The 26,714-nt window shown below is 50.5% G+C and overlaps 1 protein-coding gene across 4 annotated transcripts in view; it reads left to right on the forward strand.

The window, feature by feature from the left end:
* The first annotated feature begins 11,792 nt into the window (after window positions 1–11,792).
* Window positions 11,793–26,714, forward strand: part of LMO1 (LIM domain only 1) — a 52,468-nt gene continuing 37,546 nt past the window's right edge. The window contains exons 1-3 of one of the 4 annotated variants that reach the window (XM_082341684.1): window positions 11,798–12,017; window positions 16,450–16,709; window positions 17,088–17,275. Coding sequence is in view for 3 of the 4 variants with exons in the window: in XM_082341685.1 (XP_082197811.1) it covers window positions 16,685–16,709 (25 nt within the window). In the remaining variant the exon portion in view is untranslated. Of the gene's footprint in view, window positions 12,018–16,449; window positions 16,710–17,087; window positions 17,276–26,714 lie in introns of all 4 variants that reach the window. The other 3 variants (XM_082341685.1, XM_082341682.1, XM_082341683.1) reach the window with 3 other exon arrangements.

Here is a 26,714-nt window from a genome sequence, read left to right on the forward strand (position 1 = left end):
AGGAAGGGGAAGTTGCCTGAGATCTGCATGAAGTAGTGTTCGAACCTGCATCAGGATCCAGGCCTGAGCAGTCAGCACCAAGTCTGAGAGGCCTCAGGGCAGCACCGCAGGCTCTTTGAGGGTCTGAATTAGCAGCTGGTCTCCAGGCTGTGGGTGACTCAGTCTGCTGGGCTGGGGCATATTTAGTGCAGGCCCTCAGTAGTGGCTGACTGTGACCTTCAGCCCTGACAGGACTCAGATATTTCTATGACTGACCACAGAAGGGGCCCAAGTGTGAGGGCTCAATGCCTGGCTTGGAGAAACCCAGGCAGGTCCTGGGTAGCAGCAGCCATAGAGGACTAGGTGCTTCCAGGGTGATGGGTTTTTCTCCAAATTTGTATCATTTGGGAGCTGGTGGGGCCTCTCAGACAGGCTGAGCGTGACAAAGAACCACTTGGGCCTCTTCAATTTGCGGCAGGGGTAGGACAGAAGGACCCCACTAGATAGAATCTGGAGGAAGCAGACCAGGAGCACTTCCCCATCAGGTTCATGTACCTTGGCCCCTGCCTGCAACATTGGGAGGACGGCTTCTGGGATGCGTGTGCTGTTGGGACATGCAGTTGTAGCTCCAAGGGGACCACCTGCATGTGGGTGTGTTCACTCTGGTAAGCTTGTCGGAAACTGTCTGTTCTCTGGGACTGAATCACAGTGCTCAGCCCACGGGCCGGTCAGCAGGAGTCCATGAAGCTCTGGGACCAGCCCCAGCCCCACGAGTATGTGGGAATGCCCGGCTTCGGAGACCCAGCCCAGGATCACTCCAGGTCTTCAGCCCTCGGTGGACAGGTGATTAGGAGGACGGGAAAGGGAGCAGAGGACCCTAATCATGCAGGATGATTATTCAGGATTCTGATTGGGATTGGGATTGGGATTCTGAAGCTGCCGATAAGGCTGGAGCTTGGTTGCTGGGGTGGCTGTGACCTCAGAGGGGACAGTGGGGCTCCAGGACGCCCCCGTGGTGAGGATCTCTGATGGGTGGGAGGTGCAGAAGAAAGCCATTTGGAGACTGAGTGTGCCGCACTCGAACTGCCGGGGAAGACTGCAAGCTCACCAGCACCGCAGAGGGCCCTGTCATCACCAGTTCTCAGAACAAGCTAGATGACTAGATAGATAAAAGAGTGGAGGGAAATATTTGAGGAGACAGATTCTCCCAACTGTGGTTAGGGTGGTGGCTGTGAGAAGGGCAAGGACAAGTTCAGAATCTCAGAGCTGGGTTAGACCCCTGGGCCTTCTTGTCTGACCCATTTCTCCCCCAAAGCAGGGGTTTGGAAGAGAAGATGCAAACACTTACAACTTAACAGTTTTTCTTTTATCCCCGTCACACAAATAAGTATACAAATAACTATGTAATTAACTAGATCGTTGTGATAAGAGCTATGGAGGAAAAGCAGAGGGCCCTGCCAGACTGTAAGAGGGAGATCTAACCTAGTCTGGAGGGGAGAGGCCACCCTGACGAAGAGAGTGACATTAAATCCCAGATCCACGGGGTGAGCAAGAGGTGGTCCAAATGAAGAACGTTCCATGTAGACGGAACAGCGAGCCTGCAGGCCCTGAGGCAAGCAGTGGTTCAGACAATGACAAGGGCAGCGACTGCAGGTGGGAGCAAGTGGTGGGTGCCCGTGATGGGAGGTGCTTCAGGAGACCCTACTTGTGCAGAGCCAAGGGACAGGCTGCGGATGGCGGCTTTCTGCGGAGAGCAACGGGGAGCCATTACAGCTCTGACGGTTGGCCGACAAAATCTGATCTGCATTTTGAAGACATCTCCTGGCTGCATACGGGGTATGGAGGCTGTTTTAGTGGGCCTCAGGGTGGATGCGGGGAGGCTAGCAGAGAGCTCTTGCAGCAGCGTGCAAAAGATAATGGTCCCTCAGACTAGTGCAGTCGTGGTGACTATGTGATTGGAGGGAGTGTCAAAAATGACTCCAATTTATTTCTAAATTTTTTAAAATTACAAGTTACTTATTCATTATAAGTAATGAAAAGATTCTAAAGGTACACAGTGAAGAAAGTTGGTACTTTGCCCCTAACTCCCGCCTTCCACTCTCACCTGCTAAGGCCACCCTGCTGACAGCCTGAACAGGAGCAGCCTTGCACATCTTGCCTTTGTGTTCATCTAAGCAGAGAGAGGTTTTCTTTTAAATGGGATATTACTTGCTACTTACTCTGCAACCTACTTTTCTCGCTTAACAGTACATCACAGACACCCTTCGCAATTCCATAGCTGTGGGTCTCACTCCCGTTTTAACAGCTGCATGATGTTCTACAGCTGGGCTGTACGACAGTTTATTTGATCATTGAGTGACATTGATATCAGATAGTTTCCAGTTTCCTGCCACCACAAACAATGCTGACATTATAAGGTTATCCTTAAATACGGGTGATTTTCCTCCATAAGATATATTCCCAGAAGGAGAATTTCTGGGTCAAAAGGTATGTGCATTTCTAATTTTAATCAATAGCACCAGGTTACTTGCCCCAAATTGTAACAGATAGTGCCTGACGACTTGCTCAGCAACAAATGAGAGCACTCATTTTCTCACATTTCTAGCAGACCTTAAATTTACTCTTAATTTTTTTTTCCAATCTGATGAATTAAAATAATGAAAACTTATTTTGCTTTAATTTGCATTTTCCTAAACAATAATGAGGGTAAGCATTTTATTGGCCATTTAGATTTCCTCCTCCCACAACAGCCTGTTCATACCCTATTTCCATTTTTCTTTTGGGCATTTGTCTTTTTCTTTACAATTTATAGAAACTCTTTGTATATACGACATTTTCCCTTTTACTGTTTTATATTTTGCATATATTTTTCTGGTAAATCATTTGTCTTTTTTCTTTGCTTATGGTATCTTTTGCCATCAAAGTTTTAAAAATTAACTTAGTATAATGTCTCTCCTTTCTTTTGCTACTCTTGCAGATATCTCCCACCAAATTTATTCATGTTTTCATTATCCAAATCTATTCCATTTTTCCTTTAAATTTCTTCTAATATTTTCATTGTTTCATTTTTGTATTAAAATCTCTAACCCATTTGGAACATAATCTTTATGGGAGTGGGTAGGGATCCCATTTGTTTCTTCCAGATGGATAACCAATTATGGCAGCACCATTTTAAAAAATAGCTTTATTGAGATATAATTCACATACCATACAATTTACCCATTTAAAGTGTACAATATAATGCATTTTAGTATATTTATAGATGGGTAAATCACCACAGTCAACTTTAGAACCTTTCATTACCTCAAAAAAACACCCTGTACCTTTTAGCTGTCATCCCACTATTACCCCCACTCATCTGTTTTCTGTCTCTACTGACTTGCCTACTCTTGACATTTTGAATGAATGGACTCATATAACATGTAGACTTTTGTGACTGCCTTCTTTCACACAGCATAACATTTTCAAGGCTCATCCATTTTGTGGCGTGTATCAGTACTTCATTCCTTTTTATGGCCCAGTAATGTCCATTTGTCAGTTGATGGACATTTGGTTTTTTCCCACCTTTTGGCTATTATAAATAATGCTGCTATAAACATCACTGTACAAATTTTTGTGTGGACGTGTTTTCAGTTCTCTTGTCTATATACCCAGAAGTGGAATTAATGGGTCATATGGTGATTCCATGTTTAGCTTTTGAGGAATTACCAGGCTGTTTTCCAAAGTGGCTGCACCATTTCACATTCCCACCAGCAGTTATGAGTTCCAATTTCTCCACATCTTCAGCAACATTTGTTATTATCTGATCTGGTTTTAGCTTCTTAGTGGGTGTGAAGTGGTATCTTATTGTGGTTTGGTGTGCATTTCCAATGGTGTTGAGCATCTTTTCAGGTGCTTATTGTCTTATTTGTATATCTTCCTTAGAGAACTGTCTATTCAGATAGTAGTACCATCTATTATTTGTTTTCTCTGATGAATTGAAACTTTTATCATATATTAAATTCCTTTCTAATTTGGATCTATTTATTGGCTCTTTGTTCCTCTGATCTATTTGTCTCTTCCTAGCTTAATCCTGTACTGTTCAGATCACGGTGGCTTTGCAGTATGTTTTATTATCTAATAATGCAATTTCCCTTCAACTAATCTTTCTTTTCATGTTTTCCTAACTAGCCTCAGATATTTATTTTTCAAGTATACTTTAAATTAATTTTTTACACTTCTAAAGTACTTTTAATTTGGGATTCTAATGGAAATTGCATTAAATCTGTTTTTGAAAGGATTCGCTTTTTATGAGAATAAGTCTTTTCCTGGAAACATGGCTATCTTTCTATAAGTTCAGATCTTGTTATATGTCCTTCAATATGATTTCATAACTTTCTTCAAAGAACTTTATCTTTGTGATGGTTGTTGTTTTAAAATCATTCCTTGGTATTTTACAGTTTTGTCACTATTGCAAATGATCTCTTTTGTCATTTCCATTTCTATTATATCATTGCATTGAGAAAAAAAACCTATAGATTTCTATTTACCTTGTATTTAGCCACCTTCCCAATTATCTAACTAATTCTAGTAGCTTTTAAACTAAATTTTATTGGATTTTCTTGATATACAATCACATCATTTGTAAGCAAACATGTTCTTGTCTTTTTTAAAAAATCAGCTATTTATTCCGATTAGTTTATCTTCTTGTCTTATTGAATTAGTTAAAATCTCCAAAAAATGTTAAACATTAGTGATGATAATGAGCATCTTGTCTTGTTCCCAATTTCTGGAAAGAGCTTCTGAATGTCATATATTTGCTATTGGGTTTTGGTAAACAGTCTTTATCAAATTGAAGTAATTTTCTACTATTTTTCTTTGTTTTGTATTTTATTAGCAATATTTGCTGAATTTTATCAAATGATCTTTGGCATCTATTACTATAATCATATTTTGTTCCTTTCATTTGTTGATGCACTGACTTATATTGATAGATTTCCTGATGCCGAATTATGTTTTTGGTGTTAAAATAAACCCTTCTTTGTATGGTGTAAACTTTTGATACTTTTCCCATATCTAGTAGCTAATATCTTATTTCAAATTTTGCACTCATTCAAACTGGTCTGTGATTTTTTTCTTCCTTTTTTTGTTCAATCTTTATAAGTTTTGGGAATTAAGAAAATGCTAGCTAATAAAACAAACCAAGAAACTTTCCAACTTTTTCTCTTGTCTGGAAATAGTTTAGGTAACATTAAAAATCACCTGTTTTTAAAGGTTATATAAACCTCATTTTTACTATAATCTGTGGCTTGAGATATTTTTTGGGTTTTTACTTATTTATTTATTTATTTTATTTATGGCTGTGTTGGGTCCTCGTTTCTGTGCGAGGGCCTTCTCCAGTTGCGGCAAGTGGGTGCCACTCTTCATTGCGGTGCGCGGGCCTCTCACTATCGCGGCCTCTCCCGTTGCAGAGCTCAGGCTCCAGACGCGCAGGCTCAGCAACTGTGGCTCACGGGCCTAGCCGCTCCGCGGCATGCGGGATCCTCCCAGACCAGGGATCGAACCTGTGTACCCTGCATTGGCAGGCAGATTCTCAACCACTGCGCCACCAGGGAAGCCCCTTGAGATATTTTTAATTTTATTCTTAATTATGGTAAAATACACAAACATAAAATCCACCATCTCAACCATTTTTAAGTGTACAGGTCAGTAGGGTTCAGTACATGCACATTGTTATGTAATCAATCTCCAGGACTCTTTTCATCTTGCAAAACTGAATCTCTATACCCATTACACAAAAACTCCCCATTTCTCCCTTCCCTCAGCCCCTGGCAGCCACAATTCTACTTTCTGTTTCTATGAATTTGATTATTCTAGATACCTCAATATAAGTGAAGTCATGTAGTATTTGTTTTCCTGTGATGGTCTTACTTTACTTAGCATAATGTCCTCAAGTTTCATCCATGTTGTAGCATGTGTCAAAATTTCCTTCCTTTTTAAGGCTGAGTAATATTCCATCATATATATACGGCATTTTGTCTACCTATTTGTCCAGTGATGAACACTTGAGTTGCTTCCACCTTTGGGCTATTGTGAATAATGCTGCTATGAACAGGGGTGTACAACTATGTCTTCAAGACTTTGCTTTCAATTCTTTTGAGTATATGCCCAGGAGTGGAATTGCTGGATCATGTGGTATCTTGTAATGTTTTAATAGCAGAGTTTTCATTAAAAAACAAATCTTCTGCTATTGGCCTATTCAGGATATCAACTTCTGTGCTCAATTTTTCACAGTTTTCTACTTTGGTTGGAAATCATCTATTTTGTCTAAGTTTTCACATTTATTTTCATAGGCTTACATACATTATTGTTATAATTCTTTAACCTTTCCTGTACCTGTGATATACCTCTTTTCTTATATCTAATATTGTATGTTTTTGCTTTCTTTTTTTTCTTAAGCAGGTTTGCCTGAAAAAAATTATCTATTTTGTTGGTCTTTTCAAAGAACCAGGGTTGGACTTTCATTTTTTCTTTTAATTATTTTTCTATTATTTGTTTATTTTCTATTGAATTAATTTCTGATTTTTAACTTTGTTAATTTCATCTATTTTCTTTTGGCTTTGTTCTCTTTCTGATTTCTTAGATTAAATATTAATTAAATTTTCTTTTAGTCTTTTTTTAATGTTAAAAGCATTTAAGATGCAACTATTTTAAGTTTATTTATTTATTTATTTTTGACTGTGTTGGGGCTTCGTTTCTGTGCGAGGGCTTTCTCCCGTTGCGGAGAGCGGGGGCCACTCTTCATCGCGGTGCGCGGGCCTCTCACTGTCGCGGCCTCTCTTGTTGCGGAGCGCAGGCTCCAGACGCGCAGGCTCAGTAGCTGTGACTCACGGGTTTAGTTGCTCCGCGGCATGTGGGATCCTTCCAGACCAGGGCTCGAACCCGTGCCCCCTGCATTGGCAAGTAGATTCTCAACCACTGAGCCACCAGGGAAGCCCAGATGCAACTGTTTTAAAAGACCTCTGTTATAACTGTAATAAATATATAGAAAAAGTAAAAAAGCATTTAAGGCTATATTTTTTCCTCTGAGTACAGCTGTGTGTCATAAGTTCTGTATGGTATACTGTTATACTAGGTGATTTATAATTTCAGTTTTGATCTTATTTTTGATCCAGTAGTAATTTAAGGGAGTGTTTCTTAATTACCAAGCAGTATATACTTTTGGCCTTGAAATTAGTCTTATTTGACATTAATATTGGTGTCCCTTCTCCCTCTCTGATTGCATTTACTAGGTGTATCTTTGCCCATTGCTTTATTTTCAGTCTTCTTTGTCACCTTGTTTTGGGAATATTTCTTGTAAACAACATTTGGCTATATTTTATGTTTTAACTTAGACAAACTGTTTTTTGATAGGGAAATTCAGTCTCTTCACATTTAGTGTAATATACTGATATACTTTACTTATTCCATCTTATTCCATATATTTGCTGTTTCTTACACACACACACACACACACACACACACATACATACACACTTCTTTTTGGTTACTTTTGCTGGCTTGGTTGAAATTCTGCTTTACTTCCAGATTTCTGGTGTTAAGAACTGAGTGGCTGGTTTACTGGAACAAGATGAAGAAAGATTTGGGAAGAAAATCATGAGCTCAATTTGTATTTTAAATTTTAAGATACCTTTGAAACAGCCAAGTGGAAATATCAAGGGGACATTTGGAAATACTGGAGTAGAACTCAAAGGAGAAATCCTGAGTAAGGGCTACACACCCCAAGAGCCGTGGACAGAACCCCAGGGGAAGGTGTTCGGCAGGGGGAGGTGGGCCTTTCTGTCTAACACCTCTCATCTCATAGGGTAGGAGGTGACATCATCTGCTGAGACTGCAGTGGAGCAGGGGGATGAATCAGACAATTGGGGAGACAAGAAGAGAAATGAAACAGAAGTTCAGAAGCATGGGAGAGCGTGTGTGGTTTCAGGAGACCTTCCGGGCAGCGAGGGGCAGTGGGAACAAAGCCTTTGGTTGGCCTGATGTTAATGATGCCCTTTGCATCTCCTGCTGATCTCCACCCCCACCAGGGAAAGCTGGCAGTGGGGGCTGTTCCGGCCCATTCCTGCTCCCACAGCCTCTCCCTTCATGCCAGTCACATAGCTACAACAGGTTGGAATATGGAGCCCATACCTATGCTGGGTACCAGATCTTACACATTTACAACAATTAGCCCTGAATTCTCATGCTCTGATTCTCTTCTTCTGGATCCTCTTCTCCAAAAAGGTGTAAGACCTTCTAGGAATGCTTACATGTGTTATCCAAGTGCCCTCTGGACACTATCAGATTTGGAGTTCTGGATAAAGCCATTTTCTCTCTAACAGTCCCAGGGTTGGGAGGTAGGGTTGATGGGCTAGGGATACAGATGCCTCCCATATAACTAGAGCTGCTCCCCAATACTCTTGCCATCTTGTCGTCCATTGCATGCATGTGCTGCCACCAATGCCACCGAGCTGCTGACCCAGTTGCTCTTGTCCCTCTTTACAGTTACCTTTTGTTCCTAGTGACCAGCTCTTTCAGAGGAGGCTTCAATAGTAAAGCCGTTACTGACTTGCTTCCTCATCTGCACCATTGCCCTCTTCCTATGGGAGTGCCAGGTGGAAGTGGGTCAGGCCTCGCTTTGTGCCATACCTGGAATTGTTGACCCTCCAAACTCCAGGCCTTGCTACTCAGTCTAGATGCCCATGAGGATTTCCTTTCAGGAAGCTCACTGTCTCTCCTCCAGCGTGGTTTCCGTTGGGGACCTGGATCCTTACAGTAGGTCTGTCCATGTCTGAATCTCAGGCATGGACTGAGTTCAGTGTCCTTCACCAGTGCTTGGGGCCCATATAAATTCAGAGATGGGCTGGGCATCTGTTTCAGTATCCCTGACCACCCATCATGGTTAAACTCTCTGAATTTTCTCTTCCTCTATGAAAACCAGGAGGCTGGTCTTCTAAGAGCTCACACAGGCCCTTGGTGTGAGTGAGGGTGGGGGCAGAGGAGGCTGGGTGCTCAACCCCTCAGGCCGGCCTCTTTGAGTGTCAGATCTGGCCAAGCAGATCACTCAATTGCAGGGCCACGCTAGTCCACATGGCGCTTCTGTGCAAATTAGCAAAAAGTGCCCTCTTTTGGTGGGTGCAGCCCATGTCAGGCACATGGCTTGGAGAGCAGAGAGAGGGCAGAATTTCAGCCCCCTCTTGTCCTGTTGGCCAGATGCCCTAGTGCCAGGAACAGCCGGCACCAATCCAGGCAGTGGCCATGCCCAGCAACACAGAGAACTAAACAGCATGGAGATCCAAATATTAGATCCAGAGGAAGCATGCACCTGGGTTCTGGTCCCATGCCACCTGAGATCCTGGGGAGGGAGGAAAGATGGTACCCAAGGTTCTCTCCTTCTGAGCCTCCATTCTTATATCTGAATCCCTCCCCTACCTCTGCAGCTCCCATTTTCTCCAGTGACCCAGTGTAGACTCTTCATATGATATCTGTCCTTCCACTCCAGAGGAGAGCTGAAACTATGCCCTCAGGGGCTGACTTTATACTCCAGGGCTCAATGGAATAATCCACATACCACTCAGTAATCCAGACTTCACACAGAGACACTCACTTAGAGAAACGTAGGGGAGATGTTTCCTTAGAGGGCTTTGAGAGGTGGGCAAGGGCTTTCTAAGCAGAGGGATGCCATGAGAAGAATCACTAAAGCAAGAACCTGCAGGGTGTGTTCAATTACAGTAAAGCAGTCCAGAGGGGCAGAAGTGTGAGATTGTTGTTGGAGATCAATAGATAGCAATTGAATTGAAGTGAAGGGCAGTGGTTGTTACAAAGGCTTCCCCAGATCTCCCAAAGGGCCTGAAATGATAGGATAAGTAGTTAGGGCTTTGTCTTATGGACAAAGGGGAGCCATGGAAGCTTTTTGAGCAGGAGAGTAGCAGGGTCAGGTCTTGGCACCAGGAAGATGACTCTAGCAGCTTGTGCTGGATGGTGAGGAGGAGGATTTGCCAGACCTAGTCATGGCATGGCTATATTCAGTGCTCATGGGATACTGAGAGCAGCAGATTTGGGAGATCATCCTGAAGAGTCCTCTCAACAGTCCACTTTTCTTTACTGAATTGAATATAATTAATTCAATCATTTCACAAACTTTTCCCAATATGAACTGTGTGGGTCCATGTGCAAGGATGGAGGAGGGCAGGAGGAATCAGGATGAGCCCTCCCTTCCCCCCAGCCCTCTCTCCACCCCTCAATCAGAATGTGTTTTGATAAGTGGGGGCTTGGGGACAGCATAAGGGTGACAAGCTGTGCTTCCCCCACCAATTAAATTTTTTAAAAAGTGGCTATGGAAGGAGCGAATATTAGTTTCCTGATTTATAAAGCCAAATGGATTAAGCTCATTCATTGCCCGAGGAAACAAAAAGGAAATCTTCAATACCTCTGTGCACATTGAGAACAGGAACAATACAGGTCTTTAGAAAGCAGAAACCTAATTTGGGGGAATCAATTACCCTCTGTGTCCCTGCCTCTGTGGGCTCTCTCACTGGCTCTCTCTCAATAGAGATTTCCTGGGAGGTAAAATGTGGAGAAGTTGGTCGACCATAGGCACACCCTCCATTCAGCCTTACAGACAGGAGGCAAAGAAGTAAGGTTTGTGGAGTTGGGTGGGGAGGTGTGCCTAGATATCAAGCACTTGTGGAAATGGGAGGGGGTGAGCTGGGACTGGGAAGGGCTTTGGAATAAATGCTGGAGAATGGGGGAAGTATAGGAATGTGCAGTGAGAGGGCCAGGGAAGGGGATGATGGGAACCTGAGGTTTATAACTGGGGGGAGGGGGAGCATAGTCCAGTCGGTGCACAAACAGGTGATGGGGGGAGGGGGACACTGCCCCAGCCTGGGCACCGCCTCCTGATTCTTCCGGTTTCTCTTGTGTGGTCTGCACTTGCCCTTGTGGGTTTGAGCGTGCAGTGGGCAATGGCCAGGCAATTAGGCGAAAAGGAAAGGGGATGGGTGCCTACCACAGTAGCCAGGGAGTCACATTTACAGCCACACACAGAAGCACTCGCACAATCTCATACATTCCTGCGCTGGGCCTCGGACCCTCGCCCTCAGTCCCCAGACTCAGAGCCACACCCAGCCCGATGCACTCACAGTCGCACACGTGGAGTCCCACACACAAGGACAGGGTTACAGACTCAGAACGACACCCCACACACTCCCACCCGAAATCACACACATTCCGCCACCCCCAAGTCCCAGCTGAAGCTCACACAGTGGCTCACCACCCCACACAGCCCACACTCTGGCATGTGATCACACACACACACACACACACAGTCCCTCACACGCACACACTCTGGCTGTGCTTTTGTGTTTTGTCAGAATTAATGAGAAAAGTTCCCGTGCCCTGCGGGTAATTAGTGTCCTTGGAGTTAAATAAGCTAATGGCGGGCACCTCTGGCCCAAGCAATTATGTTTGTGTATTGAATAATTGATTCAAAGGGGGGAAGGGCCGCTAATCAGATCTGAGCATAATGAATTGATTTAATTAACAGGGGAATCTGAGGGGCCCTGGGAAACGCAGGCTTCACTCGGCTGCGCGAGCGCTGCCAGCGCGCAGAGAAGGGCGCGCGGCGGCGGCGGCGGCGGCGGCGGCGGCGGCGGCGGCGGCGGCGGCGGCGGCGGCGGCGGCGGCGGCGGCGGCGGCGGCGGCGGCGGCGGCGGCCCGGCTCGGGCAGCGGCTGCCGGATCGGCTCGGCGATCCCGGCCCGGCGGACGCGCCCCAGCCCCGCCCCGCCCCGCCCCCGGGTTGCGCCCGCCCGCGCGAGCTCCCTGTCCGCTGGGCTCAGCTCCCGGCGCCCGTCCGTCCGCCCCCGTCCGTCCGCCCCCGTCCGCGGCAGCGCTAGCCGGGCGCGGAGCCCGCGCGGGGCCGACGGGAGCAGCGCAGGCGGGCGGCGGCGGAGTCCGAGCCGCCCGCCCCTCCGCGTCCTCGGCCCGGGGGGGGAACCATGGTGTTGGACCAGGAGGACGGTAGGTGCCCAGGGGCCCGCGGGCCGCAGGGTGGGGGCGGCGGCGCGGGCCCGGCCGAGGCCACCCCGCGCGGCGGCAGCGCCCCCGGCTCCCGGCTGCCTCGGGCCGCTAGGCTGCTTCCCGGAAGCCGGGCGGTGGAGGTGCGCGCGGGTGTGTGTCGGGGTGCCGGGCTCAGCCCCCGAGGCTTCTCAGCGGGATTAGGAAGTCACACGGGCCACCCCGAGCCCGCCAGCCCCGCACGCTCGGGCCGGGAACTTTCTCACTGGCTCTTGTCGCCTCGCAGACACGGGAGCGCCTCTCCGATCCGCGCCGCGGGCTTCCCCGCAGTGCCCGCTGGCCCCAGTCTCCCCGCCTCCCACTTGGGTATATGCACGCCCTCCCCCTTCTGCACCGACTGCGGAACGACTCCCCCCAGGGGGATGCCCAGAGAACCCGGCACTGTCCTGGGGTCCCTCAGGTCTGGAACTTCATAGCTGCGGGATGGGTGACATTGCTTCACCCCTGGCAGGGCTGGGGAGGACGCTCGCCATCAGCTCCCCAAGTCCAGCGTGCTGGGAGGTGCTCCGCTGGCTAGGGCCCGTGGATGGGCCATGTATCCAAGATAACAGGGCCGGATTCACCTTGAAGCTAATGAATTTTAAGCTTCAGAGTCCTTCTGTTGTAATTTGTATTAGTGATCTACTGTTCCTTTTCTTAAAACCCCCCCGCCCCAGTTGCATAAGGAAGCTTGGCTCTCCCAAAATCTGGACCACCCCTGGATCCAACTCACACCCTTCCCATTCTAACTACCAGTCTCTCAGGAGAACTCACAGCGCTGCTGGCCCAAGGATCATTGCCAGTTGCTAGGGCAGTTCTTTGGTGCCCAGGAGATGGAGCCCTGAGGCAGGAGGCTGGGAAATTTGGGGTTGGGAGGCAGCTGCTGGTCTGCAGGGAAGGGTCTGGCTGCCTGGCCTTTCTCTCCGGCCCCACTAGTCCCTTGTCCCACCCTACCACATCCCACTTCGGTGATTAACTGTCCTGGTTTGCCCAGGACCGTCCCTGTTTTATCATTGATAGTCCTGGATCCTGGAAACCCCTCAGCCCCAGGGCAAACTAAGACATTTGGTCGAGAGCCTATATCGACAACCTTCTCTGGGCTGTTGTGCAGGGGTGGATTGGACTTCATCAAGTGAGTGGGGAGACTTGTTTTCTGGAGTGCAGTTTCTGCCTAGGCACCCACAAAGCCTAATAAGTTGTAACTGCAGCTTCCTAGAAGGCCTGTCCAGGGCTTCCAGAAACCAAAAGAGGAAAAGTTTGCCAACCGTGTACTTCTCCACTCTAGCTGGTTGCAAATCTCTGTGCATGGGCTGCTTTTGTGTGAGTAGGGGGCAGGGCAGGGCAGGGCATCTGAACTTGGCCAGCAGGCATCCTGATTGTTCTGCAACGTCTGTAGATTCACCCTGTCCCGTCAACTGTGGCGGCCACAGGGAAATGGCCTTTGTCACTCCAAATACCCCTTTGAGTGTCACCTGTGAGGCCAGCTTGTAACCCCATCTTGGAGACAGCTGCACTGTGTTGGGAGCAGGGCCCTCAGGCTGAGGCACATCTGACAGGCTCTACTGAAGAGTTCTGGAATATCTGGTCTGCCTGGGCCCTCGGGCACCAAGTCTCCAACCTCCCCCCCAACCCCCAACCCCGATGCAGGAATCCTTCCTCAGGACTTTACTGCCAGGTACAACGACAAAAACTTTGTAAAGCAGCCAGGAGCACCCCCTCTTCCCTCACCGTAACCTAGGGGACGGATCAACTGGCCTCCCTCTGCTGTCCCCAGAGGCATTTCAAGGGCATTTTGGAGCACTCTTGGCAGTATGGAAGTGAGAGTATATGCTCATCACCTGTGGAATGTGTCAGGTGCAGACAACCTCCCCCAGCCCCAGGGGATCCGAGGCCTGCACCCTGGTGTTGTGGGCGTGCCCCTGGACCTGGAGGCGTAGGAGTGAGCGTGGGCGCAGGAGTTACCTGCCTGCACAGCAATTACCCATAAGCTGAGAGGGAGGCCGCTGGATGAGCCAGGCTCGTGTCTGGGTTTGTAAACCCAGCAGGCCTCTTCCTGGCTGGGAGCTCAAGTCACCCGAACTGTCCAAGGCTTGCTGGGTAGCTCTGTGAAGCAGAAGGCCTCTGCAGAGGCACTTCTCCAGGTGAGTGTGGGAACTCAGTGCTCACCACTGGGGCTGCAGAGAGAGCTGCCTGTGGGCACAAGCAGCCAGCCCTTCACACACAGCACCGATCACCTGCTCAGTACCCCAAGGCTGCACCAGTCCCTGGGGTGGGGTGCAAGGCCCCTGACTCCCTAGAGGGATGCTGGCTGTGCGGCTGCTAATTGGGCACCCTGGGGGCTGGGAAGAGCTGGTGTTGGCACGGAGTCCCGAGCACAACACATGGATGAAAGAGTGAGCATGTGGCCCCGGCTAATGGAGTCCAGGTTTGTGGGTCAGGGCCAGACCCTGAAAGTCAGGAGAAGCAACCCTGGAGGTCAGGAGTAGGGCTGCAGCCCTTGTGGAGTGAATACCTCCAGGTAGCACAGAGGTGTCTACAGCAAGAAGCTACCCCTTGCCAGCCTGGCAGACCCTGTGCTTGCTACACTGTCTGGGCCCCTCACTCAGGCTGGGGTGAGGGGCTGGCACTAAATGTGCCAGCGGCAGCAGTGCCAAAGCCTCCCTCAGACCCTCAGGGTACAGTTCAGCTGCAGTGGCAGGGGAGAGATCAAGCTTGCAGTCCTGAGGGATGGTGAGTCTGAGCAAAATGATATATTTAACATCAAATATACTCAAGGACTATTAGGATTAAGTATTCAAGATGAAGGGGAAAGCGAAGCTCTCTGAGCTGCGGATGAAGCAGCTCATTAGATGCAGCCTCTCTTCTGTTTTCTCAAAGCTTGACTTTCCTGCCTAAGACAGAGGACCATAGGCTGCGGCACCACTCCCCTATCCCCCTCCCCAGTCAAGCACCCTGCACTGGGGCCTCCCAGGGCTTAAGGGGCATGACCTGGCCTCCAAGTCTCCTTTGTACCCACTACGTACCCTTCCATTGTCTGGGGTGCCACAGTTCACAAAGCACATTCACATGCTTTATCTCCTCTGGTCCCCACAGCAACCTTGGAGATAGCAGAGCAGGTCTCCCACTTCACAAACAGGGAAACTGAGGCCTGGGGAGAGAAAATGACTTGCTAAGGTTCACTGTTGGTAATAGGCAGAGATGGGATGAAGTCTCAATTGGTGGCCCTTTGCCCCTCCAGGGACTCCAGCTTCCTTCTCCTTGCGTGGGTCTAGTCCTCAGAAATGATTGCGGGGATGAGCCTCTGACACATCTGTCTGGAGAAAAGCCAGTAAGATTTTCATGCCATCCTGGAACTCTGTACTGTCAAGAAAATAATGCTCTTGATATGGAAGAGTGGCCTTCCTGGAGCAGGCAGCCTGGGCACCAGACCCAGGGCTCTGGGAGAGAAGCAGGGGTCAGAGGGAGAGGAGATGAACACTGTCTCCCTTCCTGCCTCCTGAGTTACAGAGCAAGAATTGTCAACTCTGCAATAGCAGGAATCTTTGTTTTCACTGCTGTATCCCCAGGGCCTTAGAATAGTGCTTGGTGCATAGTATATGCTCAATAAATAGTTGTAGAATGAAAAAAGCCTTTAAGGCCATGCTGTGCTTGCTCAGAGAGAAGTTGAGACAGGATCCCATTCTCTGTGGAGTCAGGATGCTCTTGGGAGGGGCTGCTGGGGTAAAGGTGGTGCTGTAAGACAGACAGTGGGAAAATTTGTGCCCTGCAGAGGGTTAATTTTGCCAAACAATCCAGGAAGCAACCAGAAACCTCGGGCAGAGGAAGTAGGAAGGGAGGGCACGAGGTCAGAGAAAGATTGCCCTGTGGGAGGGGGGCAAAATCAAAGTTGAGGGGCTGGGAGTGACAGACAGGTGTGGTCCACCAGGCAGTTAATGGGGATGAGGACCCTGGGTCCTGAGCAGAGCCACACGCCGAGTTGGGGCCGACAGGCCTCCAGGCGGCGCTGCGGAGCCGGACAGACGCGCGTCTCCACTCCCCATTAACCCGGGAGGGAGGGGGGCCTCGGGAAATGTGTGCATTTATTCAGTAGCAGGAGTGCAAACCTCATACATTGAGGGAGAAAGGCAGCGGGAGACGGCCGCCGAGATTCCCCCATCTCTTTGAATATAATTTTAGATTGAGATTCAGATTAAATCCGAGGGGAAAACACTTTATGAGGCTGAAAGCTGTGTCGTTGCCAGAGCCAGGGTTATGAGCTATCAAATGCAATTACATTAAGACAGATTATACTGGGCAAATTGAGCCATTTAGAAGGTGAGAATCAAAGAAACGGCTCTGATCCTCTCTTCCCCCTTCTCTCTCCCTCTCCCTCTCTCTCTCTCTCTCTAAATTGCAGTTCATAGTTCCTTGCAATTCTGAGGCACAAAAGTAGGTGAGACTGCTTTTGTATCTGCGAAGTGCTTCACTCCTGAATGTAATTCTAGCTGAGTGCAATCTAGGTTAAGAGCAGGGCAAGCGGGTAATTAGAGCCCGCTAGCTGCCCGAGGACCGGCCGCCCCGCCGAAGCGCGCCCGGAGCCGGCGCCCTTCTCCCGGCCGAGCCGAGCTGCGGCTGGACACGGAGCGCCCGAGATGATGGTGCTGGACAAGGAGGACGGTAGGTGGCGGGCGGGGGTCCCGACTCCCCGCACACCCGCGCCCCCCGCCGCGGCGCGCGGGAACACACACGCCAGGACACCGGCGCGCACACGCCGGGCTGTGCCGGGCTTACCGGGCGGGCGGTCCGCCGAGGGCTGGGGCTGGAGCCGGGGGCGGGGGGAGGACCGAGTGGGACTGGCGTGGGGAGATGAGGGAGCCCCGGGCTGCGCGGCCCCGGGGCCGGGACAGGCCGGACCGAACCGCGGGAGGGCGAGCTGTGCGCCGGCCGTGTGATGCTCTGCGGGGCCGCGTGGAGGCTCCGGCTGCCCTCCGATCTCGGCGCAGCGGTGGTTCACGTAGAGCGTTTTCGTCTTTGCGGCTGCTCCTCTCACCGCAGCCATCAGCCTCGCGCCGCCCGCGTAACCCGAGAGGCGCTGAGCGCCGAGCAAATCAGTGGCTTCGGGAAATCGGACTCCAGAGCTTGCGGAGAGCGGGCGCGCGGGGAAAGACGGTGGCCGCCGGGTGCCCGGCAGGCGAGGGGAAAGGCCGGCCGGACCCTCGGGGAGACAGCTGCCCGAAAGCTCGGTGAGAAAAAGGGTTGCCTCCTGTGATTCCCACTGTCTCCCTGTCTCTTGAAATCGGAGGCAGGAGTTTGGCCCAGAGGAAGAAAGTGTCCTGCTCCCGGCCAGTAGCACGAGTGCAGGAGCGGCATGGACTTGCCCTGGCCAAGAGCCTCACTGCGCCCAGGAGGTCAGAACAGAGGGACCCATGGTGGTCCCACACACCCCAAAGCCTTCCTGACTGGGAGTGCCCTGCAGTAATTGTCCTGGTATGTGCAGGAGAGGTTGGAGAACCCAGTCCCCTTGAGGGTAAAACCAGGGTTGCCCTGTGACCCAAGGGCAGCCCTCAGGGTCAAGAGGGGTCATTCCCTGGCTGTTCCAGGCCCTCCTGCCCTGTAGGTGAAGGTTACCTGGCTTGTTAAGTTTGTTAGTGTTGTCGGGAGGGAGATGTGATTTTAATTGTTAGCACCCACGCCATCACCTGGGTTCTACTGGTAAGGAACTGAGAAGGTGGGTTTTCTGTGAGTCAGCGGGAATCCTCTTAGAGTGACATCTTCTGACCTCTACTAGTGAGTAGTAGAGGTCTGTGCCCTCTTGCCCTCCAGGTCAGTGGTGCTACTGACATGGTCACTTGGTGAAAATCTGAAGTTAAGTGACTTAAGGTCACACAGGATGTTCACTTTGCTGCCACCATGTGCTGATGCCCCTAGCCTCCCCTCCCACCTTCTGAGACCTCCAGCAGGGAGGGACATTTAAAATATCTGGCCTGGGGGTGGCATGTGCGGGAGCCCTGTGGCCCTCAAGGCCATTTCTCAGCGTGAGTGTGGAAAGAGAGGGAGGGGGAACTAAATGCTCTGGCCAAAAGAATCCATTTTCCAGGGTCTGGCTGGGGTGTGACATCCATCTCCTGTATGCTTTTCTCTCTTCATGGACCCCTCCCCTGGAGCCCCATGTGGGCCATCAGAGGGCTGGGCTGGTGTAGTTGTGTACAGATTGAAAAAGAGAAGAAGGGGTCTGGGGTCAGGCCAGATAAGGAGGGAGGAGACCTTGATTTAGCTCCTTTCTCCACTAACTCCCTGTGTAATCTCGGACCAGTCATGCCCATCTCTTCACTTTCCCTCTTGGTAAAATGAGGAGCCAGGGCAGAGGGTCCTTCCTTGGTGTTTGGAGGTACTCCCACCATGGGGAGCATGTGGAAATCAGGGTATGTCTTTAGCCGAGATTGTCTGGCATGCTTGGCTCCCCAGGCCCAAGCCAGAAATCCAGAAGACCCAGGCCCTATACGTGGGCAGCCTCAGGCAGGGAGACTGGTCTCCCGCCAATAAGATGACGCCACCACCACCACCACCTCGGGTCTTGCACTCTGTGCAGGCACCCAGAGTGCCCCGGGCTTTGTGATACTAAAGGTTTCCAGATGAGCCCTGAATGGGAATTGCTCTCTGGAGGTCATTTTAGCCCGTCTCCTGCCTACACCCTGGGCATATGTATTTTCCCTAGTCTTCGCCAGACCTGTGGAGGAGAGCTCGCACTGCCCCACAAGCCCCCCACCCTGTCCAGGCTAAACCATATGGTGCTCTGTACTGTTGATGTCACTGAGCTCTGGGACACATCACAGCACAAGGAAGAAGGCTGGCTTAGGTCCTGAGGAGCCATTTGATTCTTGTCCTGCTCAGCCTAGAGCTGTCTTCCAAAAGCAACCTTTCTGCTCATAAAATCCACCCTCCACTCCCCATTGGAGTCTAGCATCTTCTGGTTCCAGGAAACCTTGAAGGTGGTACCTTCAGTTGGGGGAGGGAGAAAGGCTCTGGATATACTCACCCTCCCCCCACACCTGCTGCCTAAATCCTTCCTTGCACTTATGCCCTCCCAGCAGGTGGCCGTCTGGGCTGGGAGTCAGCATTGGTCCCCAGGGCCCCCAAGGGGTGTGTTCCTCAGGGCTGCGGACTGCACCCTTTGTCTGGCTGCAGCGGGAACTCAGGCTCCTGTTAACCACCCCCAATGCCTTTTCTCCACCTGACAGCATCTTGTCGGAAGAGGCCGGGGCTCCTCTGGTTGAAGTCAGGTCCGCCAGCTGCTGAGGACCAAAGCTCTTGCTCTGCTGGGCTGCAGGGCTTTCATGTTGCACTTCTGAAAGATAATAAAATATCAATCGCTTTGCCGTAGCAACGGGTTTAAGAGACTTTCTGAAGTATTGAATCGTCAGAAAAAAAATTTTTTTTTTTGCTTTTAAGCACAGTGCATTATTAATAAAGTAATCCATTAGGTCGAGCAGTGAAGGGCCACCAGAGAGAGGAGAGATCTGTTTTGCAAACGGTTAAACTTCAGGTTTTAAGATTAATTGCTTTCATTTGGATGCTTGCTCTTGGCCTAGGCAGCTCCACTTTACTGGAACTCAGGGTCCTGCCTTTCTACATGCCGTCGGGCCTGCCTGTCAGCAACGGAAGCCCAGCTCCAACTTTCCTGGAGAAACAGCCCTTCTTCCCCTGGCACCTGCTCTTGGGCTGGCACCAGGCTGTGGGCTTTCCAGGGAGGTTTGCAGCCCCAGGGGAGCAAGGGGAGTTACAGCCCTGAGTCCTGAGAGGCAAATTAGCCCTCACGCTGTGGGAGAAAAGGCCCTTGAGCAGGGGCAGGCAGCAGAGGGTCTGAGCAGCCCCAAGAACTCTGAGAGCCTTGGGTTGTGAGGGACTGGGCAGGGGAGGATGCCAAGGGCACCCCCAAGGGGTGTCCCCAGGTGCATGCTGCAGAAGGACAGGTCCGGGTGTAAGCTGCCTCTGCAGAGGCCCAGCAGGAGGGCTGGGGTGACCACAGGAAGCAGCAGGCAGGCTGTGGAACTAAACATCAGACATAATTCCTAGGGCATTTTTAGTAAGTCAAAAACACCTAAAGAGATTGGAGCTGGGCTGAGGAGGACCAGACGGTGCACCTTCAGTTGTCAACGACTACTGAGTGCAGCGTCCACAGCTGACTCGGTTGATCCACGAGGGCAGGCTCTCGGCTGTGCTTGGGTGCTGACCAGCTGGACCTCCTAGAATATCCCGTCATGCTCTGGACCACAGAGGGTACTGGCGGCCTCTCCTGTGTCCAGGACCTCCACAGCCCTGGGGGGAAGGCAGGGAGTGGGCCCTGATGCTCTTCCACACCACAGATCCCAGCCCATCAGCAGGACGGCAGAGCCCAGTGGACACTGCTGCCTGCTGAGGGCTGGTAAAGGCCTTATGGGGCTGGCAGGGTAGGGACCGGGCCTGGCACCCACTGTATGCCTAGAAGAGGAAGGTCTCCATCTGCACCTACCAGGCCAGCCCGGGCTGCAGCCACCTCCTCACTACAGGGAAACAAGGCATCACAGAACCTGAGCAGCACGTACAGCCGTGTCCCCTTCCTGCCTAAACTCAGCCAGGCAAGGAGCCTGTAAAGATGGGTCTCCCCCACCCGCTCCCAGAGCCTGGGGTAAAAAAGCAGGTGCTTCTGTCTGTTCCCTGCTCTTCCATTCATCTGCCCACGCGGAGCACTAAGGGGGGGGACAGGGAAACAACATAAATTGGTCTGTCGTCCAGAATCCGTGTCTTGCTAATGTACCCAGATTAACTCAACTGTAAATTGTCTCCTCGGATGGCAGTGTCTTGCTAAAAGTTTCCCATATGATTCATGATTTGGATTGCTTTTAACGGCTATTGGCTAAGCAAGCCAGTGACTGTACAAGGTGATGCAATTGGCATTAGCAAGGGGAGGCACGGGAGCGTGTAATGCAGTCAATACTGCATTAACTACTGATGCCCAATTACAGGGAGTGGGAGAGAGCCTTTTGGGAGCATTAGGACTGGGGGAAGCTGAGATCACTGGCCGCTGCTCGCCTAAAAGCTTCACCCTTTGCATGCCGGGGCTCAGTGCTGGCCTGGCCACTCACTTGGCCTCTGTGGCCATAGGAACTGCCTCTCTCTCTCTCTGTGTCTCTCGTCCCACAGTGATGCTTTTAGCACATGGAAATGTGCATTTTCCTAGAGCCGGGGCCTGCCTCTCATCCCTCCTGAGAATTGATTTCCTACCCGACTCTGGGTCCCAGAGTCAGATGGGGTGGTGCCCCACCCACTTCCATTTAAGGAACCACTCAGCAGGCCTATCTGAGAGTAGGACCAAGGGGAGGTCTATTTTGGTCTCTCCCCCTTGGAACAGATGGATGATTGCCAGCAAGCATTGGCGGCCGACCTTCTGTGGCCGAAGGAGACACAAGGTTTAGCCTCAGTGCAGCTGTGCTGCTGGGGCAAGCAAGGCTGCTGGACCTGGGAAGTAGTCCTGGCTGGGCCTTCTGAGTAGAAGACAGAGATGGAGAGGCTGATGGGGGAGTGACCCAAGCCAGGCTGGGGTCCTCAGCAGATGCAGGCCCCCTCCAGAGCTGCATCGACACAGGGCAGAGCTGCCCGCATGTAGCCAGGAGGCCAAAGCTGTAGTTGGGGGTCCATCTCCAGGGGCCAGAGGGCCTCCCACGAACCCCGATCAGACACATTAGGAAGTTTGGAAGGAGTTAGGGAAGAAGGTAGATAAAAGGACCTGGGTACCCCAGTGTGTCAAGTACCACGGGATTGGGACTGGTTTGGCTGCTATAGTGCTAAACTGTGCAGGTCCAGTACATCCACTGTAGTTCTGTGTCCTGTGCCCACCCAATGCTGAGATTGCTTTGCCTCTATACCTTCTCATCTCTGCAGTGAGAACAACCACATCTAACCGGCGTGATTGTTATCAGGATTAAATGAGATAATGTCCATGTACACCCTTGATAAACCAGGAAGCCTCATGCGTGTGTGAAGAGACAGTGCTCTCTACACAGCCACAATATGATCTGAAATAGTCCTGTGCCCAGGTCAGTGCCTTGCTCACTGCCAGGCACTGGGTCCTAACCCTCCCTCTTCTAGTTTATCCGTAATGGCCATCAGTCACCACTGTCCAGGAAGCAGGGTAGACTCACTACTCACCCCTGTCCAGATTTCCAAGGCGGGTAGCACCATGGGAAGAAGGCTCCAAGACCACTCTTTGCAAGCCCTTCCATTTACACGGGCATGGTTGAGGCTGGGCAAGAGAGTTGCCCAGGATTATGTAGGGAGTTAGAGCCCAGAGCTTCTGCATCTTGTAGTGTTCCATGCCCGGCTTCCATGCCCTCTGCCTGTACCCAAAACACGATAAGGCTGAATGGTAGAAATCTCCAATGAGGAGAAATGTCAGTTGGACCAAGGCCATGTGTCTGGGCATCCTACTTATGACCCTACTGACAGCCCAGGGCGCATGGTGCTGTCCTCAGATGTAGGTCCTCCTGGCAGGTGTTGATGGTTGCTGACGTGGCCTGAGACTTCACGGACTGGAGAAGCCCCAGAGGTGCATGTGGCCTGTAGCCCTTGCGGCCTTCCTGCCCTACCTGGAGTTGAAAGACATTGAGGCACACAGGGCATCCTTCCCCGCTCAGGCTGAGCTTTTCGTGGTGCTGCTAGAGTGAGTTTTTCTGGTAGGTCTGTACTCAAGATAAGACTCCACCAGGGGAGTCAACTTGCACTGGCTTGCAAGAGCTGATTTGGCACATCTCTTCCCAGCTCTGAGTTCAGTGATATCACGTGGGTAGCTTGACATCAGCCATAGTGGAAGTATGAACACCACGGAAATTGGCAAACACTACAAATCAAGGGTTTTTCCCCCAGAGAATCAGTTGTGAGATATCTGTCAGCATACCACTGGATTGCATTCATCTGGGACTCTGGACCCAGCTCTCTCTGTTCTGCCACCACCCTTCTCCCATCCCATCTACCTCCTTTCAGAGGACCCAGCCTCTGCTACCCTGACATTCTGCCTGAGACCTGCTGCCACACTAAGCTGGGCAGGTCTAATATGTCCACTCTGGTTTTGTGTCCCATGCAGACCTGGCATTTGCCTCTATACCCTTGCTCATGTTGTCCCCTTGCCGCATCCTCTCCCCTTTGGTTGGCCTCGTAGGAGCCTACAGGCGGTCAAGGCCTCTTACAGACCATTCCAGGTCCTGCTCAGAGTCACATCCACCCAACCTAGCAGCAAGCTCATCTCTCATTGGTTGGAGTATGTGTATTTTGTGTTCTGGCTAAGGCAGGAGCCTACAGTGGCTGACATAACTGGGGGCAAATTAAAAGCAGATGGTAGAGAAGAGTAAGCAGGCTGGTCCAGGTAGCCGAGGCAGATGCCCCAGAGTGCAGGCCTACCGGGTCAGATTGGGTCCCTAGCTCTACCTCCTGCCCCTTCCTAAGTGGGCTTTCTTGAATGGCCTACTGTCTTCAGGTGTAGCCTGCTAGCGTGAGTCAGGAGACCTGGCTTCTAGTCCCAGCTGACTGCTGTGTGACTTCAGACAACTTCCTGAGCCTCAGTTCTCACATCTCTACAATGGAAGCAACACCTAACTGACACCTAACGTCCATGTACACACTTGATAGGCCTGGAAGCCTCATGCCTATGTGCAGTGACAGTGCTCTCTACACAGCTACAGGATGATCTTTTTGGCTTCAGCCTCTCAGTCTTTACACAGCAGTTCTTGTTTCAGTGAACCCTTGGTTAAAAGTGAGCATTGTACTGTGCATGTGTATCAGTTAGTTATTGCTACTTAACCAACCACCCAAAAACTCAGAGGCTCAAAACAGCAAACATCTATTTAGCTTTCGAACCTGTGGGTCAGTGATGGAGGCTGGGCTTGGCTAAGCAGTTTTTCGGGTCTCGGCTAGACTCACTCATACCTGAGAGATGGCTGATCAAACTGGATGCTGGGGATAACAAGACTATGTCCCTCATCATCCAGCAGGCTCTTCCAGATTGTTCTCAGGTTGGAGGCAGGTCCAGGAGAGAGAAGGGACGCAAATCTTCTTGAGACCTAGGCTTGGCTCTGGGATGTTGTCACTTTACATTCTGTTGGCCAAAATAAATCACAAGCCCAGCCCAAGTTCAAGGGATGGGGAAACAGATTCTATCCTTGAAGGAAGGAGGTGGAAAGTCACATTGCAAAGGGAGTGGATAGGGGAAGGGGTAGAGATGTGGTGCCGTGTGCAGGTCTCACAACTCGCAAGCCCAGGGCTGGGCTGGGAACCCAGGCCATCTGCTCTCCTCTGTGCTCTGCCGGCTCCCAGCTCCCCCGTTGTGGCTGGCAGTCTTGGGGATGGGGGAGAAGGACACTCGGGGTAGGGGGAGCTCATGGGAGAGGGGTGGAGCCAGCAAGAGGATGTCTTGGGGTGGGGGTGAGGGAGGCTTGCGGTTGGGGCACTTGTTGGGGGCTGACATCAGAGCCCTGGCCCATTCCTCCATGGGCGAGCCTGGAGGGGGACCACAGTGAGGTCAGTCCCCGCTGCCTTCTCTGGCTTTTCCTCTGTCCTGCAAAGCCACCTATTGGTTAGAAGGGGCGTGAAGCTCCGTGGTTCCCAGAGCTGATTGAAACCTGGACATACATGCAGATGCAGCCAGGCGAGAACCAATTCATTGGTTAGCCCCTTGCCTCAAAGCAGGGCAGTAGGTGGGCTGGTGAGAGGCCCGTGTACATTCATAAACCAGCTGATTGAAAAGCAATATTTCAGATAAATACAAGCCAGCGATCTATCAGTGGTTGTAATAAAACCCAGGCTTCAGGCTGTGATTTTATTTTGAAATAATAAGAATTGCTTGATTCTTTTTACTTGAGTTACCATGGTAATTCCAGCGTGGAGCAGTGTTATATTGATTTAGAAAGTGGACAGTAATATTTCTTTTGTGTTATTCTGTTTCTAGGCCTTGATTTCTAATTTCCACTTGGAGATTACTTTTATAAATTTCTTAAGTCCTTCCACTTTTTTTCCTCTCTCAGTATAATTTTCCTCTCATACGCCGCTATGTTCTGAGCTTATTGGTTTGCTCTTATTTTAAATTAAACTTGCTGGTTTCAAATATTGAAATGACATCTTTGTCTGTGTCTGTACTTTGGTTTAGCAAAATATTACAGTCTGACGCTTTCTGCTTAATAATTTAAGGGAGGCATTCTGTCGGCCCTCACTGGGTGCTGATAACTTATGACTCAACCAACGCAAGCCTTAAACTCCTGATATTTTAATATTGTGTGGTAGGAGCGGCCACCCCTCTGCTCTGAGTCTCAGTGGAGAAAAATCCATGTGGTACCCCAGAAGGGAGTTTTAATAATTCAACTTTGCTGATTGGCACAATGACTTGATAGAGAAGGGGAGGGAGGCCAGTTTTTCTCGGGTAAGTGGGAGCAGCTCTGGTCTGGGCTCCGATGGCTCCCACGAGCACCTGTCTTTCCTCTCCCCTGAATCTTTAAAAACTCCAAATCCTGATCCCTTGGTGACAGATTGTCCAGGAAGGATTTGGGGCGGGGGGGGGGGGGGTGGCTGCCTGTGGGTGCCATCATGAATTCTTAAACTCTCTGTTTCTCAGTTTTCCCATTTGTAAAACAAGTGGAACTGGCTCGGGCTTTGAGTCAGACAGCATGGGTTCAAATCCCGCCTCGGCCACTGAATAATTCTAGATAGTAAACTGAATAGTAATTCTTACTGGTAAAATGGGTATGATCATGAACACCTTTTAGGTCTGTTGAGCCTTCACCCAGCACACCTCTTGTTGGTCTTAGAGATGGTTGGTGCGGTCTCCCTACCCTTCCTAGGGTTTTAGGAGGAGCAAGGGAGAAAGCGGATGTGGCTGTGCTTTGGAACGTTTACTCTGCTCCAGACATGCCTGGGGTTCAGAGCTTGGCAGGACTGTTCTCTGGAGAGGACCCAGGGTGATGGTTCCACAAGGAAGTGGGTCAGCTCCACCCACTTTCCTGGTCTGCCCAGTGGAGAACAGGGACCCTACTGTCCTCTGTCCTCTCCTTACAACACTACACAGCAAGGATGGGGCTCCAGAAGGAAGTTCACAGCAGCAGGGGTTGTAGGGCAGAGATCGGTCCACAGGCTCTGTCTCTCTGGCCTGAAGAAAGGTCCCTACTGTCCTGTGTGTGTATGCCAGTGTGGTGGTGTATTAGTTATCTCTTGCTGCGTAACAAATTATTTCACAATTTAGCAGCTTAAAGCAACACCCATTTTTTAATCTCACAGCATCTGTGGGTCAGGAGTCCAGGTACAGCTTAGCTGGGTCCTCTGCTCAGGGTCTCTCACAGAAGATGATCAACACGCTGGCCGGGGCTGTGGTCTCGTCTGAAGGGTCATCCGGGGGAGTGAGCTTTCAAGCTCACTCATGTGGTTGTTGGTGGGATTCCGTTCCTCATGGGCTGCTGGACTGAGGGCCTCCATTCCTCACTGACGGCTGATCAGAGGCTGCCCTTGGTTCCATGCCTCGTGGACTTCCCCATTAGGGCAGCTTGCTTCCTAAAGCCATCAAGAGAGAGTGTCTGCTAGCAAGCAGGAAGTCACAGTCTTTTATAAGATGTGACACATGTAATCACAGATGTGACATTCCATCAGTTTTGCTGTATTTTCTTCCTTGGG

This window comes from Balaenoptera borealis (assembly GCF_965194805.1).
Source record: "Balaenoptera borealis genome assembly, chromosome: 11".
In the NCBI taxonomy this organism is placed as follows: domain Eukaryota; kingdom Metazoa; phylum Chordata; class Mammalia; order Artiodactyla; family Balaenopteridae; genus Balaenoptera; species Balaenoptera borealis.